The sequence below is a fragment of the Anser cygnoides genome, chromosome 12 (assembly GCF_040182565.1).
Source record: "Anser cygnoides isolate HZ-2024a breed goose chromosome 12, Taihu_goose_T2T_genome, whole genome shotgun sequence".
NCBI classification, from domain to species: domain Eukaryota; kingdom Metazoa; phylum Chordata; class Aves; order Anseriformes; family Anatidae; genus Anser; species Anser cygnoides.
This window is the reverse complement of record NC_089884.1, coordinates 13,623,942-13,645,433: the sequence shown is the minus strand read 5'-3', so window position 1 is coordinate 13,645,433 and position 21,492 is coordinate 13,623,942. Positions and strand designations below refer to the sequence as shown.

At 44.5% G+C, this 21,492-nt stretch overlaps 1 protein-coding gene across 3 annotated transcripts in view; it reads left to right on the top strand.

Moving 5' to 3' along the window:
• Nucleotides 1–21,492, top strand: part of NUP93 (nucleoporin 93) — an 80,291-nt gene that overhangs the window by 1,205 nt on the left and 57,594 nt on the right. For all 3 annotated transcript variants that reach the window (XM_048078753.2, XM_048078754.2, XM_067004669.1), the window contains exons 2-3: nucleotides 4,498–4,711; nucleotides 5,252–5,369. In XM_048078753.2, coding sequence (XP_047934710.2) covers nucleotides 4,498–4,711; nucleotides 5,252–5,369 — 332 coding nt within the window. The remainder of the gene's footprint in view (nucleotides 1–4,497; nucleotides 4,712–5,251; nucleotides 5,370–21,492) is intronic.

Sequence of the window (21,492 nt, the reverse complement as noted above, 5' to 3'; positions counted from 1 at the left end):
TCCAGGGAAGGAGGCTCCACGGCCTCTCTGGGCAGCCTGGCCCAGTGCTCGGTCACCCTCACAGCCACCAGACATTGCTGTCTGTGTGCTGGGTAGGTCACAGAAAGTTTCTGAGCAAGGGAGGCTGTAGAAGGCTCTAATGGAGAAAGAGATCCATGTGCGGTGCTCAGGACTCCGGTGTTCTTCACATCAGTGCGTTTGATGTAAGGCAGGAAAGCAGTCTTGAATGTGGGCCCTTCAGAAGGTACCAAATGAGAGTGCTGGCTCGGCCCTTCACCCTGCCCCAGCTCATAAACCATTTTTATCAGCAGTAATGCTGACTTCTTGTGCAAAGCAGGTGAAGTTATGACGATAAGGTGTTCTTGTAGGGCATCTCAGCTGTAGAACCCTTCTTTCTGAACCTAAAGAACAATATCTGTCTGCCTTTGTGTGACAGCTGGGGCTGCGGGCATGCTGGGGTGAGGATGTAGCTGCCAGCTGCAGTGACTGATCCCACACAGCCCTAAACCCCATTGTGTCACCTGGGGCTGGAAGGGGTTGAACTCAAGTCCAGGTGCCAACGAGGGACTTCATCAGAGGAATCTGAACTCTCAAATGAAACGTGGAACCTAACGAGCGGTCAGTTGGCCACCCTGCAGAAGTTGGTGGCCTGCTGAGGTGGCAGTCGGGTGCTGGCAGCAAGTAGTGAGCCTTTGGGAAAGGGGCAGGGGGCTGGGATGGTGAAGCTGCCAGATGAGTCAGTTTTTAGGGGACTTGAGGCCTTTGTGAGGGGCCTCAAAGTCAGCTGGCAGATAAGTCAGCGTTGACAAGTTCATGGAGGTATGTATGGGAATAAACTGTCTGAAGTGCCAGCTGCTGGTTCCACGTTAAGTAATGAGTAAGCGGTGAGCAGGGCAGAGGCGAGCCGTGTCCCCTTGTTTGTCCTTTATCACTGTGTGAGAGAAACAACTGAATGTCGGTGCCTTTAAGACCTCCGAAGAAACATTTTTATGCACTTTTTATTCAACACATGCACTGTAGGAACTCTTTGAGACAGAGTGTTTAGTAGCAGTCATACAGGGACTGGACAGGTACGGATCTCCCTACATGTGAGCTTACCAGCAGCCCTTACAGGACTGGGAACCTCGAGGGAAACGGGGAGGGTTAATTGGTGGGTGGCAGAAGAAACGACAAGTGTAAGTGTTGGTTGCTGGGTGGCCTGTTGGGGATTTTCCTGCATCAGCCTGGTTAAATGCTGGCTACCGCGCTTCGCGCAGCGGAGGGCGATTTGTTGGAAATGTGCAGGAGACGTTTGGGTTGTACTGGGGCACTTCTGGGCATGGAAACGAGGCGGGCAGAGCCCTCAGGAGCTGAACCAGGCAGGCTGTCTCCTCTCCTCGTGCAGGGTCAGCAGGTCCGCACCACTTCTGCCTTGTCCTGCCCCAAAAAGCTCCAGTGACAGTGTCTGGCAGACAAGCACATCCTTTCTCTTGCCTCAGATCTTGGCTGCAGCGAGGAAGGAATTACCCCCGTTGTCCTACCCTACCTTCTCCATCTTCCTTCCAAAAGAAACCCATCCCGGCTCATGAGCACTGTGGGGCAGGAGCCTCTGTGAGAGGGCGGCGCTGGATTTCTTCTTCCTTTCCCCTTTGGGAGAATCTCTTTGCAGCTCGTGGAGCTGTTCGGGTGTGTCAGCTGCTCTGACTGCAGCAGGCGAGGCTTTCCCTCCCTCCTGTGAAATCTTCCGTTCCTTTTTTTGAAGCACTGGATCAGTCTGAATTTTCAGTCTGTTTCTCGAAGTTAGTTAATGAGATGACACAAAGGCTGTCAGTATGTGAAGTACAACAGACACTTGCTCACACGTCGGAGTCTTTCAGCTCTGAGTCTTTCTGAAGCTGGTGAGCTAAAATGTTCGACACGGCTGTGCTTGGAGTACTGTAGCTACAACATTTGGTTAGGTAGCATTGTAGGACTTGGAGATATTTAGTCTTTTTTCAGGTGATCAACATTTATAGTCGGAAGAGAACCGAGAAACCTGTCGTCATCTTTTCTGATTTCATTTTGGCTTAAATCCTGCCAACTCGTACAATATATAACGTTTATATGTGGCTTTAAATGCTGGGAAAACATAAAACAGGGGCTTTGTTGGACGTGGAGTACTAGCCTAACGCAGCAGCTTCTATTGATAAGCCATCAAAGTTGTTTTTACAGAAGAGCCTTTTCAGTCCTGGCTTTTAGCCCGGGGTCGATCTGGTTTCACAGAAGTTGGTTTAATTTCTGATGTATTTTCTTTCCCTTAGGTGTCAGTTGTTGCACTTTCCCCAGCCAGACATGAAAATCTGCCGTGGCTCTGCTCGTTACTGTGGCAGCAGTTTCCATCTCGCCGGGCGGCACTAAGAGGCAGACTGCAGTCTCCTGAATGCAGTAAATTCTGTCAGCGTGGAGACGAACTCGTTCGTGCTGCTACCCGCTCTAAATATTTGCCTTCTGTCCTCTGGACAAAGGTGCTGGTGGTGCTCTAGCTAAGTTTTGAGCTGTCACTCCCGGTGCTGGGCTATAATCACAGGTAGTTTAGCTTGCTCCAAAAGGAGTTTATTCTATATTTGTTGAACTCAGTTTGTTTTCCAGAGTCACTGCGGCTGTCCTACATCAGCAGCTTTATGGGGCAGACTGCGTATGGCACTGACACGGCATCTGTGGCTAAAAAGTGCAGGTTGGGGAGCTGTTTTACAGCGCGCTGATCCCCCATGCTTTTGGTTTCAGTGCTCTTGGAGAAGTTAGTGCCTTCTTACGCTCCCAGCTTTTTATCTCGCTCTTAATGAAAAGAGGAAGTGGACCGGATCGAATCAAATCGAGCTGAAGCCTGTGCTGCTCTCGCGGTCGCTGCTCCCGGAGGATCTGCTCGCCGCGCTCGTGGGCGTGTGGCTGTTCTGGTCAGCGTCTGCCAACAGGGGCTGCTTCTGGCAGGGCTGCACCTGAGTTACCGCAAGTGAGCGCCGGGAAGATGCTCTGTGCTGCATTGCAGGGCACGAAGCTGCTGGTTTCCACCACACCCCTCTCCACTCCCCTCTGTCTCAGTGCTGTGCTGATCTGCTCAAACAAATCCAGTCTCTGCTGTCTCGCCCGGTGAACGAGGCAGTGCAGATACGATTGCTGCCTCCCCCAGAAGTGGCTGAGGAGTGCTGGGGAAACTCTCTGTGCCTGGACACCCGGGTCTGTCCTGGCGCCCAGGCAGCAGCCATGTGCAAGGGGCAGGGATCAATTTCTCTCTAATCGCGTGCGTCTGACTGAACCATCACACGGTGCTCTTAAATCGCTTCTTGTCCAGATCTAAAGCGGTGCTCTTGTCCCTGGAAGTTGCGCTTAGGAACGGCGGAACAGCAGGAATGGGAAATTATACTGTTAGAGTGCTTTGGTAAGGTTGGGGGGTACCAAGAAATGCTGGAGTTGTAGGTTGGTTCTGGGCTGTAAAAATTCCCTGTTCTTGGTGGGCTCTCTTGAACCGGTTGCTCTTGATTTTCATTTAGTAAACGAGGGAGCTAGAGTTCCTGAAGCCTTGTGGCGCTGTGCAGCACGGCCGGCTGTCAGCGACCCTCTCCTGTGACCGGAGGGCAGCGAGGTGCTCGTGGCGTGTCGCGGATCTGGCTGCAAATCGTGCATTTGGGGCCTGAAGTTGAGGGTTTGGTTTTCCTTCTCCATTAATACGGACACCGTTGTGACTCCCTGGTTTTTCCACATTGATCCTGAGCACATACATTTTTGTCTGCCCTATAAAAACAACCGGCTCCATTCTGAACCTGGCACGGCGTGATGCACTGAGGACCTCAGCTGTTAGAGCCATTGCTCTCTGCTGTACTGGCTCTGTTCTCTCACTGGGTCTGTGCAGGCAGCCCTCACAAACGCCGGTAGAGCTTTCTACATGTATTGAGGGAGGACTCCCATCTTTTGCATTGCAACAACGTGCACTTGTGTTTTTTTGGGGGTTGATGACATGGTTTAACACATTTTAATAGATGGCTTGTTATGGCAGTCTCTGCACATACACATACTTGTCTTCTGCTGTTTATTTAACCTCGTGTTAAAGCTATGTGTATTTTCAGCCTGTATATATGCATATGTATGCGTGCATATGTATGTATCTCAATTTATGATATAAATATGTATATACACAAGAGCTTTATAGCTGAATTAATACCAAATCTTTCACCTGGACTTCTCTGCTTTCTGTTTGCTCCCTTTTGTATCAAGGCGATATGTGAGCTGCCCCATGCACTTCTGAGAGGTCTGGAGGTCTGCCTTAAAATGTGGTCCTGTAAGGCAACTCGCTCTGAGAGCACTTGAAAATTTGCTTAACGTTCAGGTGCTTCTGTTACACCCTCTGCGGGGAGGACGAGCAGAGTGGTGTCCTGCTCTAGAAGCTCAGCTCTTGCTGTTCTCTCTGTGCACCTGTAGGTATGGACACTGCTTATAGCCACGCAAGAACTTGCTCATATTTTCTCTTTTCTCTCTTCTCTGCAGGTTTCTGTGCGTCTTGGGTGAAACCTGCAGCAGAGATGGACACCGAAGGCTTCGGAGAGCTCCTGCAGCAGGCAGAGCAGCTCGCAGCTGAGACAGAGGGCATCTCCGAGCTCCCGCACGTGGAGCGCAACCTGCAAGAGATCCAGCAGGCTGGGGAGCGCCTGCGCTCCCGCACTCTGACCCGCACTTCCCAGGAGACTGCGGACGTTAAGGCGTAAGTACCGAGCCCCTGCGCCGGAAACTGAAAGCAGGGGGTGCGAAATGTTTGCGGGCTTGGCTTTTCAGTTGTGGGGAGCTGTGCCAGGAGGATATGCTCAGGAGAAACAGAATGACTGCAAAGCTGCTTTCTCCTTCCCCGTCTTCTTACAAAAAAATAAATTAGTAACTGAAGGATTTATTTGAGAAGCGAACTGTTCCCAATTTCAGGTGCTAAAGCCAAGAAGTGCAGTACCTTGGTGCGGCCGCTGCTGAGGACATTTACCAACGCGCTGTAGAGTTTTTCTATCTGGAAGAACTTGGCAGCTGTGCTGTACTGCAGTGGAACAGCAAAAAGCATTCAGCAGGGCTGAGGGGGTTAGATGCATGCGTGTGGCTGTGCAAGGTTTGGGTGTATGCATTTCTCACAGCTGGAAGCACTGACTGCACATGGCTAGCTGCTGACCCAAGGACTGACAGTGGGTTGGGTTTGGAGTGCATACTGGTAGCTCTGACTGTGTGGTACTGACTTCGTACCTGCACAATTTCTTTGTTACAGGTCTGTTCTTCTTGGGTCCAGAGGGCTTGATATATCTCATATCTCTCAGCGACTCGAGAGTCTAAGTGCAGCCACTACGTTTGAGCCTCTTGAACCCGTGAAGGACACTGACATCCAGGTAGGGGCGATTCTGACACATGTCACACTCCCCTAAACTGCTGTTCCTGTGCTCTGGTTCAAAGCTCTTCTCAGACTGTTGTGGAAGTAGTTTTGATCTGAGACTGTTGTGGAAATAGGCTTGTTTTGTGTTTAATCCACTGGCTAGAGGAAGTACGGAGGGTACACGTACTTTCTTCTTTCAGTGAAGAAAGAATTAGCCATGAGAAGCAGCACTAAGTAGCAGATCTGCAGAAACATCTTAAGTTCTAAACTTCCTCTGAAGTCAAGAGGAACTACGCGCTTGCTGTCTTTGCAGAGTTGTCTTTGTTGATTTGAGGGATACTTCTCATAATTTTGAGTCCTTTTTAAATATCTGATGGAAGAACTCATGCAGAATCACTTGGGAATTTCAAGGTGTTGTAGGTAATAGGGGGCAGTTAAGTTAATATGCGAAGAAGGTGAGTATGGCTTTTTCTTCTGCTGCGCCTCAGGTAACCCTGTCCAGGTGCTAGACTGACTGCTGTTTTTCCTGTGCTTTTCCAGTGTGATTTAATCTTGTTAAGTTTCTCTTGAATGTCTCCAGATATCTTACAAATTAACGTGACCGGACTATTTTTTGCTTTATGATATTTGCCTGCCCTTATAGAATATTTGTGTACTGCTTTTCTTGGTGAAGAAGAAATCTGCAGTGTTCACCAATTCCACAACTGGCTCTTAACTGAATAACGTCGTGTGTTGCTTTGAAAATTGATAATAGTCAGAATTACTGGTTAATCATTTGAAAGCTTATCCTCTCTCTTCACCTTCTGACAGTTCCTGGCATGTTTGGCTGCTATTTCTCACTCTCCCCACATGATTTTCCACTCTTTTTCACCCAAAAAATAGTGCACTGGGAGGCTTCAGTGCATAATAATAGCCCGAGAGCTGTACAACCATTGGCATCATTCCCTTTTTCTCCTTTTATTCCTTTGTTCCAATTGTAATGTTGTTTTGTTTAATTAGTGATGTTAAACTTTGTACGTGTTTTCCTTGGCCCCGTTCTGTCATTTTTTTCAAGAACTCTTCCTTTTTTTCTTCTTTGGGTTTACTACTGTTGTTAATTCTTTGATTTCTGGTGTTTTTTCTTCGTCGTTTAAGAGCACTCCTGTTGTAGATTCTCAAGCCCAGAAGCAGTGGAGGTTTTGACTCTGAATTCTGAGATATGGCATGTGGGAAAACAGCCATGCTCCTCGATAAGACTGCATAATGCTCATAGTTTACTTTATTTTCCTGCTACCTGACTAGAATGTGAAGGTTCTCTTCTTTCTTAATTACGCCAGATCTTAAGGCCCTATCATTTGATCACCAGCACATTCTGGTGACCTGCTCAGTATATTTTCTCATCTTTGGTTTGGTTTTGACCCAAGTCAATAGACGAATGTTTTTCATTAGAGTGCGTTTATTCCTTCAAAAATAAAAGCTTTGTTTTTAATTTATGGCAATTTATACAGTGGACCAAGCTTGCTATAAACGTGATTTAAATTAAAAGCAAGCATATGCATTTTTAAAACAAAAAATAAACCCTAAAAAAGATTGCTTATTGCTGAAGCTTGAAGAAAGCAGGAGCAGATTTTTTTTTGGAGTATTTTACCACCTGAAATCAAGAGATTTTCAGCCATGCCTAAACACACTGGGTACCCGAGTCCCATTCATCTCACCTTCAGGTGATTTCTGCAGGAATTGGGTCCTTACCTTGTATGGGAGTTTGTGCAAGTTTCTTTAAAACTGCTCCATTTCCATCTCTAGATGCTGAAATGCTGTTTCTGGCCATAATTTTAAATCCACCTTTTTGCTTCTAAAGTTAATGATTTTTATTCAGTAAAAGAGACTTTGAAATGCAAACATTCTGAAGTAGAAGTTGAGTACTATTTTTATTTATATCAGGCAGTTTAATTGAACGTTTTTACATGTTTTATTTCTCATTGAATTTTAATTTGCGACCAAGTCTAACTTGATACAAACGTGTAAGTGCCTGTGTAAATGGAATCTAGTAAATAAGAAATTTCCCATTCTTTGTTTTCAAAATTAAAGATTCTGAACAAAAGTGCTTTTTAAATAAGCTTTGTGTTGTGAGTATAGATACGATTGTATCCTCCCGTTTAGGGAATGTTTCGAGTTCAGCATTAGAAGCAGTAGTTAATTGCAAATCAATGTGTTTAAATGGCCCAATCAGCCAATGGAATTCAACCCTTCCATTAGGAAACCAGCTAAAAAGTACAAATGAAAACCAGGATCAAAATCAATAATTTAAATCAAAGTTCACTGCTTGCCATTTTGAATCATGATTAGCACTGGTGATTTAATCACTGATCACTTGAATTTAAACCTAACTACTCATGTTGCCTAATACACATGGGCTTCGAATCTGCAAGTTTTTGTGCAAAAAAAGTTTGTAAATTAGCTAAAATTGATCTGCAGAGGGAAGCCTGGCGAGGTGCTCCGTTTTAGGTGATCCTACAGGCTCGTGAGTAATGTCTGAGTGCTCAGTGTTTTGTCCCTGCTTATTTTTGTGGTTAACAAGTGCAAGAATTTTTCTGCTGCGTTGTCCTCTGCTTTGTGTGATGGTCTTTGCAGTCACTTCTCAGTCTGTCTGGCTGATGTTGATGATGGTTTGTGGTTCAAAAATACTTGCTTAGAACATGGACAAGCCTCTGTTCTTGTCTGTAGGTACTGGTTCATGGTTGTCAACAACAGGATCTTGTCCTTTAAGTAGTTTTTAGTAAGGTTTTCTTATGTAGGAGGACCTTCATATTATACATTACTGCTTTTTTGTTGGTTTTGTTAACCAGGTAGGTCTTAAAATTATTCAATATTTTGATAAAAATGTACTACCAAAGCTTCCGATGTTACTTGTACCTTCTGATTGTACTGGGATTTGTTTTCATTCTCCCTAGCTAATTAGTTTCCTAAGGTTTCTTCAGATTCATGGTGTTTGTTTTGGGTCAGATGTAGCTGTCCTTTTACCCTGTGTGGAATTCTCCCTCCATGGTTGCTGCTGTTGCATCCCGCAGCGCAGCGTGTTAGAAGGAAGCAATCTCGCAGGGCTTTACTCTTCCTCCGCTGTTACTTGGTATTTACACAGACGTACTGGTACGCTGTAATTCTGCAGCTTGTGAGGAGCGATTCCGTTCTGCATCAAGCCTGCAGCCAGCACTACCACTATTTTTTTAACCAACACAAACTTCTTCCCAAGTAATTAATGAGCTCGGTTCACAGCTTAGCAGTGTTATAGACTCAGCTGTCCTTTCTTCATTGCATTTTACTTTCTTTTCTTGACGCTCAGCATTCTGTCCACAAGCTGGTATGGATTACAGGAAATTCATTTCTTGTCTGGAACTTGTTTGTGTCATCTGTAGGCTCTTCATCACTTACATTGCTATTGTATGTGTAGCATCCCTCAAGCTTCAGTTGGTGCAATTAGTGTTATCAGTTCATGAATACTTCACAGCATTTGATTAGGAGGCTGAAACTTCTTTTCTTAAGGTACCTGAAACTGCAAGTGCGTTCTTCCTTCCCGTAAAGCTGCAGTGGGGCTGCGTTGGTACAGCCTACGTGTGCCACACTGCAGGAGTAGGTGGCGTCTCTGGAGGTGAACGTGGGCATTTGTGCCAGAAACGCAGACCTCATGCTTAGGCACTGCTGACTGCTGCACTTAAGCAAAGGTTATTAATATGATTAAATGTTTATTGTATGAATTTTAGGGTTCTGCTGACTTAAATATTCTATCAAAGCTCTTAGAGCATGAAAATAATGCTTAGACTTCCTGCCATATGCTCCCCCATCACTCCTTTGCCTCCATGGTAATTGCTGAAAAAGAAGAAATCAGTGATTTCCCTGACAGTTTGCTTGCTTGAGCTTCTTCAGCTTTCTTCCCTGAAGTATTTACTTACTGTCTCTGTTCCTTCTCATGTTGTGGTCTATTCTAGCAGCCTGTATGTGGGCAGCACAGAGATTTGCTAGAATCTAATCTCTCAAATGAGGGCAATCAGCACTGCAGAGGGAGAATTCCAGGAAATACCCTGCTTCTTCTGGAGAGAGTAAGTCACAGCAAGGCAAGTCACAGAGGGGAGCGTCTAGGGCATGGAGTTCCTGGACGCTGATGTTGTGAGAAATTCAGAAAGCGTTAAGAGAATCTAGGAATTCACCTAACAGAAGCTTCAGATTGGGTTAACAAGCACGAGGAACCTTCTGTACAGAGCCTCTTTTAAACTGTATGCCATAGTGCTGACTAAAAAGAAGTGCAGCAAATTGCAGCTCAATTAATTATCTGAATTATTTATCAGTTGTAAAATGTAGATTGCTTGTACATAAAAGGGTTGCGAGTCCAGGAAATGTCTCCCACTAGAGCAGTAGGCCGGGAAGATTATGAAAAAGATTTTAGGCTTGCCTCTAAATTATAGGAATTTGTATTTTTCCTCTCTCCTTTCAAAGGCTGTTCCTAAACTGTATACAGCACAACAAAGACTTCTCAGAGCAAATCCAGTTCATATTAATTCCTACCTCAGAGTTTATGAAGATCAAGATATTTTTTTTAACTCGTCAGTAAGCCCTATTTTGGCAAAATCTTTGCAGAGTTGAAAAGGGTAGTCAATTGATTCCTGGTGGTCTTGATGCCGTGTTTAACAGATAAATGCACTTTTTTCCTTTTTTGTGTCTTCACGGCTTTTAAAAATCTCATGCAAGTGTGGATGATGCAAGCTGATCTCTGCAAAGATGGGGCATGTGCCTATAAATGTAATCCCCTTTCTGAACAGAACACCAGTATTTCTCCACGATTCCCTAAAGGTGAGCTATGATGTACTCCTGTAGCAGACCTCTCAGGCCACAGCAATGGCACCAAGAGGAGGAATTATTACAAGTATACAAAAAGGCTGAGCAGTTGTGGCACGTGAGCTAGGACCTGGCTCTTGCATGTGTGCTGCTTGTTGTGCATGGATGTCAGAGAGGTTCAGTGCTGCTCTGGTAAACATTTGGGGTACCTGGTAGGGATGAGTCGCAAGATCAGAGCCCAAATTATACCTACTAAGGTATTTTGGCTGATTCCAGGAGGCATTGCACTGCCCTGTATGTTTTGTATGTAGTGGCGGTTTAATACTAGCTTTAGCTGTTTTTTTAGCTGTATACCTGTTTTAAAACGTTTAAGCCCCAAATCACGGTGGTAGTTGTAAGAAATGGCATTGTTCTACCTTCCGAAGCTCAGTCCAGCTCTCTGCAGACCTTTGAGAACGGGTTCTCGAAATAGATGTGAGCTCTCCTTGCTTACCCTGTTTTATCTGCTTGGAAAGCTCGAGAGAAATGTTGTCGGCCTCCAGCGAGGCTCTCGTTTCCCTGCTTGTACAACAGTTTTGGCGTGGGCTTCTGAGCTAGGCAAAACCGGAATGAAAGCTTGCATACCAGGCTTTCTTTTTGATTCCTGGGTGTGGATGTTTATTGACCGAGTAGCTCTTCAGAGGTCCAGAAAGAGAAATAAGAGCTTTTATCTAAATGAGGGCAGAAGGTTAGGCTCGAACCTCTCCAAGTGGCAACTGAGGCAGACTGAAATGAAGGATCTGGGATATTTTCAGGTTTTGCAGAGTACTGTAAGCAGGCTGTGTACCAGCAGCAGCTCTGACTTTTTGCTTTAATGTTGGAGTTCTTGAGGTAGAATCTGGTCCCAAGATGCCGACCCCAGGGCTCTATGGTCTGCCTCGATGTACGTACCTGTGCAACTCTCAAATTAAAAATGCTAACTCTGACATCAGGCCCTGAAAGGGTGCATTATTCAGCCAGTGAGCCTTTACTGCTATTTCACATGATCGTTTGTGATTACTCTGTGGTATCTACTAGAATAACACCAAAGCCCGTGGTAATCTACTAGAGTGTAACTAAAATCGGGGTTTATAAATGGAAATGCTGACACAACCTTAAAGGGGCAACCTCGAGTGCTGTTCGCCATCCATTGTTTGCATTAGCTTAGCCTGAAAATGTATTTTTCCTTTTGCAGATTTTTGTCCTTTTCCTATTTGCCAACCATTGATTTCCCCCACCCCCCAAGTCCTTCAGTTCTAATGGAGCTTGAAATTAAGGTGGCTTTATTTTCCTGTCGCTTCCTCCTTCACCCTAATCGATGATGCCAGCACAGCTGTGGGGACCCTTTAACCATTGCAGAGCCAGGACAAGGAACACGAGGACAATCTTCTGCCTTGTTTTTTCATTTTATTTAGGGTCAGTTGTTAACTGCTGTTTTGTGGTTTTTTTTTTTTTTGCATTGCTGCAGTCCTAAGGAAAAATTTTCTCTGTAGATATAGCTGTGGATTCTTCAAAAGCTGTTGCTCCTCTCTATGGAGGTTCTTGGAAGTCCCTTTTTTTTTTTAATTCCCATTAGAAGTGCATGGTAGGATCAAACCCCACTAACCTGGGTTAGCTTTTTGGTTGATTTCATTAAGGATTTGACCCCTAATGTATACATTTGGTATGCAAATGACAAGTATAAATATTCTGGCAATTAAATATGGCCAGAGGCAATTTTAAGACAATTGAAGAAAGCGGTTGTGAGGAATGAATGGGTGTTTGGCATGCAGCAAATGGAGCACTGTGCAAAGGCGTCTGGCCCCGAGAAATATAAATCACCAAAAGAAGGGAGAAATGAGGGTAACGACTGCATGCAAACCTCGGAAGGAAAGCTGCAGCCTGCCTGTGGCTCTGCGCAGTGCTGAGATGTGCGAGGGCTTTCACAGCGCGCAGCCTCGGCGAGGCCTCTCTGCCTCCTTCCCAACGCCTCTCAGCCTCCCAGGACCACGCGAACGAGCAGGTTGGCCCCGGTCCTCCCAAGGCGTGTGCTGATCAGGGAATGCCCTGGGAGACACGGAGGTGCCTGGGCTGGGACCTGACTGGGGTGTAAGAGTGCAGGGTTCCCTTTTCCATAGCTGGCTGGTGAAATGATGCACAGCAGGTGAGTGAATAAGACTGTATACAAGGACAAAAAAAAGGCAAACATGTTGGTAATGCCTTTTTTTGTCTTTTTTTTGCTTGTCACTTTTTCCCTCACATGCCTAGTTTACATCTAATAGCAGTTTCCTCTAGTTCTCATCACTGGCTTAATAGCATGAATCAGCACTACAGTTTTAAATTACCTTGGCCTTATTAATGTGAAAATAAAACAAGTGTTGGGGGGCAGGAGGGGAGAAGACCACAGCACATTTAACGTAGAATACTGTCTGGTACTGTGTGGCATTTCATCTGTTATCCAGATTACCCTCACTCACAGTGATACTGAACTGCTTGCATTTTTTTTGGTTGTGTGCCAGCTGGAGTAATTATGTAGGGCCCTTCCAGTTCAACGTGATTCTGATCGTGAATTCCTAACAGAGAGGAGACGTGGTCTGTCTCCCTTTCCGCTCCTCTCTGGGTAAGCAAAGAAAGCCTGAAAGGGACACTTTAAAACTTGATGCTAATGCAAGGTCATGAGATGGAAAAATTGAGAATTCTTGTTCTAGTGGCTATGTTTATTGATCTATTTAAATTCTGCTATGTCCTGGCACATTTTATATTTCCTGTCTGCTTAATCCAGCTATGCTCTTTGCATCTCAAATAGGTACAGTGGTTGACTTTTAATAAACACCTTTGAAATCTGTCACAAACATCTTAAAACAGAGACCAGATTTTGAGTCATAACACTTGGCTTCATCCCCACCCTTCCCCTTTGGAGACTGCTGCATAGCTCTGCTCTTTGAGGAAAACTGTTCCAATCCCTCGTCAAATGCTAACTCCTGTGAAGGGCAAATAGACCTTCTGGTGCAGGAGGCAGCTTGGCATGTAGCTGGAGCTCTGGAGCACGCCTTGCCTGGTGGAACGCGATCGGCTGAGTCAGAACTTCCCCAAGACCCTACCTGGATCAACATTAGTATTGCAGGTATCACTGTGGGATCATTACTGGTTTTTAGGATCCGTGTTGCACCTTACCAGGAGGACAGCACTTCTGGCAACCCAGTGCCTCGTAACATCCCACGTTAATTTAGTGCTCGCTGAGGTCTTGCATCGACTGCTGACCTAGACGGTGTGTGAATGAACTACTGGAATCAGTGTTTTCGTGGTGCTGGAAAAACTTCATAGCACATTTTGGTCTCTGGTTATAGGAAGTGGTGCAAAGGCATGATACTGATACAATCAGTTGCAAGGAATTCTTGCAACCTCACAATTTGCCACGTCCACGTGTCATGTTAGAACAACTGAGCTAAAGAGATGGTTTTATTTGAGGCCCAAATGGAGCTTTTGCAAAGTACCGCTCCATTTTGTTTTGTAAAATACTGATATTCTCATTAGTTTTGAAACCACTACAGAGAAAGTATAGACTTAATGGCAGAAGGTTTGGTTATTTCCAGTACCTTAGCTATAGCTCTGATCTAATGGATTTGCAATGCTGTGCTGGAATTTAATAGTGGAACTGATTATAAACAGACGTGAACCTGATTCATCGTTATTGCATTTATGAAAAATAAAAAGTTAAAAAAGAGTAAGTTAATTTAGATTTCTAAAATATTAACAGCATTTTGGATAGTAACAACATAACAGCCAGAGTTTGGGGGGGCTTTATTCTTGAGGTAATCTGATTCTTTCTTGCAGGGGCCCTGGTATGGCCACCTGGTGCTGCTGGGGAAAGTGGAAGCAGAGTCTTTGTGTTCAGAAGCCTCACTCAGAGCCATGCACAGGTCTTGATACTGGGACTTGTCATGGATGGCAGAAGCTTTCTTTCCCGGGGCTGCAGTGTGTTAATGGATTTCAGCTATTGTGTCAGAGGTTTGGGTTTGAAAAATGAAAATTTGCCTAGAATTCAGGTGTATTTCAGTTCTGAAAAGACGACTTAAAGAAATTTTAATGGCAGTAAGAAAAGAGTTCACCACTCAGCAAACTTTTCTGAATGGGGAGAATGGCACGGAGCTGACCTATACAAAGAGATGCTCTTTGCTTACCTTTCCCCTGAACTGTGTTTTTTTTTTTTTGCTCATATCTTTGCTTTTTAAGCATTGTCTTAAGCACCTTTCTCAAGTAATTGCTTACAGCACTACGAGCTGAACCAAACACATCACTTCTCACCAAGAAGAGTTTGTAGGGTGAGCAGGACAGATCATCTCACTGAACTCCTGTGTCTCAAGTGGGAAACCCAGTGTGCTTTTTCCAATGAGCCAGTTCATCAGATCTAGTTCAAAAACCAAAACAACCAAACATTAAAAGCTGCTGCAGCTCCCTGCCCTCCTTTCAAGCCCCCCTAATTTGCTCCAGCTTCTTGCAAGTGTTACAGCCGTGCTGAATTGCCCTGTGGTTTGTCACGAAGCCATGGGGGTAATTCAGCCATCTGGGAAAGGCCACAGGTGTATTGTTGTGCCTGCCCTGTAGTAATTAGGCAGTTTGACTCCGCATCAAAAATCTTAATCCTAGGCATTATCAGGCTTTGCTTTAGGGCAGTCACTAACTAATAAGTGTGTAAAGTGTTCACTGCGTGGCTATCCAAGTGCCGGTGTGCTTCGGCTTCCCCATACAGAACAGCGGCCTGAACGTTTGGCAGCTTGCAGATGAAATGTTTGGGTGGTGCGTTTGGGTGTTTCCTAACTTCTCTTTTTGAAGTCAAAATGAATTCGTGTTCCTGTCAAGATACTTCCCCGAAGGACAGTTGCAGCCTTCTGAGATGGGGCTGGGGACACGCACGTACGTTCACTTCGCTCAGCTGGGTTTTTGGCACAACTTCTGTTCTCACTGCCTCCCTTCTGTTGTCTTCCCTGCCCTTTGTTTCTCATCTTCCCTCCATTCTCATTTCTTTCTCTATCCATTTGTATTTACTCCCTTTGCCTTCTACCTCGGATACATTTATTACCTCCTGCCCACTCTTTACTCAGTTCTGTTCTTTGACAATATTTTGGTTGCGAGAGCATTACTCACCTACCTGAGCCAAACCACTGAAGTCCTGTTTGAACACAAAGCAGTCGTGAAATGTCTGATGTGCTGGTTTTCTGTACGCAGGGAAATGACCGAAGGAAATCAGGGAGGTGAGTTGGAAACGGTCTTCTCCATTCCATTGTTTGTGTCTTAGCAAGCACGCAAGACATGATCCATCCTAGCTTGCACCAAGACTGATTTGCGTACGTAGTGCTTTGAGCCACAGCTAAGATGCATTCAGTTTTTTAAAACTTAATTGGAACAAGGCGCTTAGTTGTCACTTGGTAAAAATGGCTGGAGGAGCTCGGGGAGGCTTGGTTTTAAAATAACTTTATGGAGAATAAATTAACGTGTCGCCAGCTTTTTTGACAGCAGTGCAAGTCTCTGGGGTGTCCTTTTAAAGCACCGATGCCTGGATTCTGCCAGATCCGCAGTGGGGTGGAGGTGGGGAAGGGGAGAGAGATTTTTCCAACTTGTGGTATTTCGGGGAGCGAGGGGAAGGCTTGCCAGTGGTGTGTGAATGCCATTTAAAGGCTTCTGAACGAGAAAAATTGAAATGTGGTAAACACGTCAGCGTTTAATTTTGGTTTCAGTAGCTTGATTAAAGCTTTCTGAATGGTTCGGTTGGCTGTCCTAGGCTTGAATTGGAGATGTGGGAATAGTTGCAGCTGAATTTGTCGTAGGTGATTTATTAGGTTGGATTTGGGACATGTCTACTTGGCTGCCTTCATGTGCAGCGTGGGGTAATTCAGAGGAGGAACGCTGACAAAGAAGTTCATGGGGATGTCTGCTTGTCTCCTAATAAATTAGGCTTCACCCTGTTCTCTGGTGGTTAGATACTGGTTGGTAGAACCCTGAAGCACAGGGTATAATAATTCTTTGCACAATCCTATCGTTAAACACAGCCCTAGATATTATCAATATCCATATACACACTGAGTCAGTCTTTTAATCCCATTATATTTTGGCCTTGCCGTCTTCCTGTGGTAGTAAGTTCCCCAATTCAATTACAGATTGTGTTAAAATTTATTTCCTCTTACTGGTTTTGAGCTTGGCATCATTTAAATTTCAGCAGACATCCTTTGCTTGTTGCTCAGAGTCGTATGAGCTGGATTTCTGGATCTGCCCTTTCTGGATGAGTTAGATATTTATTGGAGTATATCTACTCTTACTTGGTTCCTTTTCGATATTACCCATCCTCAATGTGTTCAGTCACATCATATGGGTAATTTTGCTAATTCCTCAAGTCTGTTCTGCAGTCTCCTTTGAGACTGGCTGTCCGGTTTGTGCAGCGTTCTTGATAAAGCCCCAGCATTGTTTGGCTTCCCTGATAACAAAGTTCAGCGTAGCCAAACCGGGTGTGAAAGGCAGAAGTGGCAAGCTGTGAAGGATTTGATCTGAGCTCAGATAAGTGGGAGTGCACAGGTGGGGATGTCATGACAAATCCTTATCTCTGTGGTTGCAAGCCAGCAGGATTCTTTGGGCCAGATTTTAAGATATGAGAGAAGAGATTTGAGGAGAAGTGGGAGAGGGAACGGAGGAAAAAACATTTCAAGCAGATGAGTGGGAACCTACACGTTATCTCCAGATCCTCGCGGCGGTAATTGATTTTGCCTGCTATGGTTACCATATAGTAACTCCGATGAAACATTCATTATTTCTTTCCTCTCCTGCCCCAAGGCTTGTAACACAAAATGGCATGTTTAAATCCGTTTACTCTGTCTGCTGAGTAGATAGAAAAACGTAAAGGCTTTAACGAGTCTGAAATAAGCACTAATGCAGTAGGCAAAAGACCCACCATTGTCTAGACTAAAAGGGAGCATCCCCAGCCTGAGGTCCTCGTGTGAGCTACGGGTAGAAGCTGGATGCAAAGAGCACCTCACTGGAATTACACTTTTGGGCTCTGTATTTTGGATACTTTTGGGCTCTGTATAGCAGAGCTAGCCCTGCTATATTTCTTTTCTTAGTCCCTGTCTAGCTTGATTTAATTTTTCCAAGGTTAAAGATGGCTTATCCTGAAAATTTGCAGGTCATTTCTAATGGTAAGAAGCTGGATTGCTCAACAGATACTGTGAATCGATATCACTTCTCTTATTTTTGTTTTGCTATTTGACTGAGGTTAATGCTTGGCTTCGTATTTGCTGCTAGGATGAAGTGCGCGATAGTGCTCCACATAATTAGCTAATGTGCTGCGCTGAGTGTTTTGCTGTTTGTCTGGGGGGTTGTATCCTCAAAAATGCCTTATTCTCTACCTTTTCTAATATGCTCATGATTTTTTTCTTCTGAGGAAAGACTTTGCATCTTCACAATAGCCATTGCTTTATTATGAGCTTATGATTTCATGAGTTATGGAAGCAAGCCCTCAAAATGAATGCTGCCTCTGGCTCCCTGTTGCTGGAACTGAGCTACAGAGTGGTTACCATCAATTAGTTGTCTTAAAACCTTTGGCTAAGAGTTGGTGTGTAACAGGCGTAGTGGTGGCTGGTATGCAGTTATATTCCAGCAGCAGAACCATCATCTGCTTTCCTCTCCTCATTTCTTTTCCTTCCTTGCTTTGTCCAAGCCCCTCACGTTACCTTTCAGATGCTTTGGAGGAGTCTTTCCAGCATGTAAGGTGCTTTGTGCTGTCACTTGAAAGCTGTGAGAAGGCCACAAGGATCTTCTAGGCTGTCTCAGGCCCTTTCTTTACGGTAGGTCAGTCAAGCCAGCGGGGTAGCACTCGGTCTGAAAAGACTCCAGGGCTTGTTTCCAAGGATAAATTCCTCCAGGCCGGGGCTCAGGGTCTGGGAGGAAATGTGAGAGTGTGTCCCCACGAGTGGCAGAAATGACATGCTTTTTGCAGGGTAGCACCAGGAAGAAAAAGTCCTGCTTTTTCAGTCAGAAGGCATCCCTACGTTAAATAACAAAAGCTTCATGTCGAAGCAGCGTCCTTGTGCAGCGGAGTGGCGGAGCAGATCTCCTTCCAGCAGTACCAGCAGCATCGGGGGACTGAACCTGCAGTCTGCCTTAAAGGGCAGGATTTAGCTCTTTGTCTTAATAGCTCCATCTTCTCTTGGTTATGTCGTTTCCTACAACCTTTCTTCCTCAAACTCTTCCGCTTGCGTTGCCTCTTGAGAAGTGCCTGTAACATTTTCCTTCTCAGATGAAATACTAATTTCCAGCCAACGTATTATGTGTTAGCAGTGCATCCTGGCAACAAACGCTGCTTGGAACCACATATTCTGAGGGGAAGGTGGGAAGCAAAATTCAAAGATTCATTTCATTGCAGAAACAGCTCAGGGGAAGGTATTGCATGTTGGAAGTGCCCAAGTGGAGCCAGAGAAGGTTCCTCTTGCTGCCCTGGTGGTGCTGCTTCTAAACCCATTAATTTTATAAGACCTCCGAGGTGTCTCCTTCTGCCTTTAGCACCCTTGACTGTTGTCATCCATGCAGAATACTTTGCAAATGGTTATCGCCATTTCAGGCCAAGGGAGATGGGGCAAACTTCTTATCTAAAGCCTCTTTTACATGAGTGCACAGTGCAGAGGATGTCCTTTGCCTGGCCCGTGGCTCCATCTCAGTTTGCAGGAGCAGATGGTTCAGTGGTTTCTTGAAACAGAATTTCTCTGATACTTTATTTGAACCTTACCTTGGAAACTTTGAAATTAGTCAGATGCTGAATCAGGAGAAGAATAGTCACAATTTATAATGGAAGTGGGCTTCACTGGCACTATTTTATATGCTGATTAAGTGACTTGAAGCAAGCTGAACACGCAGAGGACTATATCTGGCAGAAGAGTTGTGATTTGGTTGTACATGCCACTGAGGAGCGCAGACAGCCATCAGGCTGTGCTTTCACATTAGTGAGGCTCTTTCCCTAGTGTCAGAGGCAATCGCTTGCTTGATTTCATCTTTTTTCTGACTGAGGTTCCAAAGTGATAAATTGAAAACCATCTCGGCCAGTATCCCGGGCCTATCTGCCTTATATAAAATGCATGCAGTAGACAGTGAAATTGAATCCCTCTTGCATGTGACTAAAGAAAGGGGCTTTTTGTTTCTTTCACCATTTATTTTTCAGCAAGTGTTGCAATTTTTGTTAGCTGAAGATGTAGTTAATGCACTTCCTTGAGAAGCTGAGGAGTTCTGTTACATGTATGAATTCATGGAGCCTTTTTTGCTGGCCAAGCAAGGTAGGACCTCAGAGTTTAAAATCCCCTCCCAAGCTTATTTATCTGTTCTACTTTTTTTTTTCCAGTTTTAAAGCAACCCTTTGCCATACTTCTAGCACCAGATATTCGGCCTTGCTGTGAAGTATCAAATACTTATCTTAAACACTGAGCTTACAGTTTCTAGAACAAGTCAGGTGTGATAGCATATCAGCATCAATAGTGACAAAATCTTCCTCTGAGACTTCCATGTGGTCACACTCAGTAATGTTGCTTCGTGCAAGGCTGATGGCATTAAAAAGTTACAGGCTGTATTTGTGAAAGCAGTACTAATTTAAGTATTAGTAAATAATAATAAGTACTAATTTAGCTTTTGTTGATGGAAGCAGCTTCGCAGTTTAAACTTTGCTTCCTGAGACAGACAGTCTTGCAGCTGATCCCTTTGGGCTATTCTTGTTTCCTAGGGCCATCACCAGTATAAATGATTAAAGTGCAGCACTTGCCTTCAGAATGTTTGTACAAAAGCAGTGCTTTTTGATATACAGAGGTACATTCTGACAGAGTAGTCACATCTTGGAGGATCATCAGGTCTTCCTTTCACGTTAATAGTTAAGATTCAATTGCTTGTTACTTCTGGTAGCCCAGCAAAATTAAAACCGTTAAGGAAGAGCTGGCTTCCACTCCATGCTTTTTTAATTTACTTTAACTGTTAATCTCTTGAAAGATTTATGTAGGTGATACTAGAAGCATCAGCTGAATAACCTATTGTTAGCAAGAGGAGAAGCAAAACTGCAGATGTCAGATGCCACGGCACATCTCTGTGGTCTGTATGGGGTTCATTACAAAAACCTGATGATGCTAATAATGTAAGTCTTACTGGAACCTTTTAGAGCTTTTAACTCTCAATAAAAACTTCACCTGTTTTAGAAGCTAAATTTTAGAGGATAATTTTACTGACAGGCCTAGGATGTAGAAACATGGAGAAATGAAGGCTGAAGTAGGAACAGGTTCTGTGAGTCGACATTGAACGTGCCTGTGGAGGTCTCAGGACTGGAACATCCAGCGGAGTGGGCAGATGGACAGGTGGGGTATTGCCTGTGCACATCTACACAGCTCCGTCCTCTGCCTACAGCAGTTCCTCTCCTATTGAATGTTATAGTTTGAGGGCAGGGGGTGGGCAGGGAAGCACAAGTTATGACTACTGATAGAAAATGCTGCCTTAAAATCTCAGACCATAATTTATATCAATGACTGTCACGGCTTTTGCTATATCAAGCTGAAATAATTAAGAGATTCAATTTAATATGAAAAAACAAAATGCATTTGTCACTGTGCTTTGACTGTTTGATTTATATTTACACGCAAGCCAATACTGTGTTCTTCATCCTCTGGAAGTGTCAAATGACAAATGTTGTCTTAAGTTATTTTATAGCACACATTGTGAGAACAGCTAAAATAGAAGCCAAACATTTAGTTTCTGAAACCAGAGGTTATAAATTCGATATAAAAACAGAGAGTGATCCTGGAGGTCTTTTTCTCTTGCGAGAATTTAGAACAAGGCCATCACAAAGAGCCAAGGATGTGGGTTTTCAGTGCTTTAGATTTATCCATTTGTACTTTGCTGACCAAAAGCAGCACACAAGAACAAGCACACAGACTGCTGTCAGATGGGCTCTGGGCGAGCAGGAAACGGGAACCTCTTTGGGTTGTTTTCAGATCTTCCCCAGGACAGAACAACGAAGGGAATGAGAGTTCCCAACTTTGAAAGCAAGCAGTCAAAATATGTTCCAAGAGTATTTTGGAGCAGGAATGCCAGTTTAAATATTTATGCGGTGTTTTATTGCACTGATTCAAATATTGAATAGCGCCTGACCCTTGAGTTCCTGGATGCCTGCCTGCCTGGCACCCCACGGTGGGTATATTTACTTAGAAAACAGCCTTCTGCAGCAGCTGGTTTTCAGCACAGGAAATGGGGAAAGCTGGATCCAATTTTTTCCTGATTTTCATGCTTGACTTTGAGTTTGCCTTCCTATGCATCAGTTTCTTCAC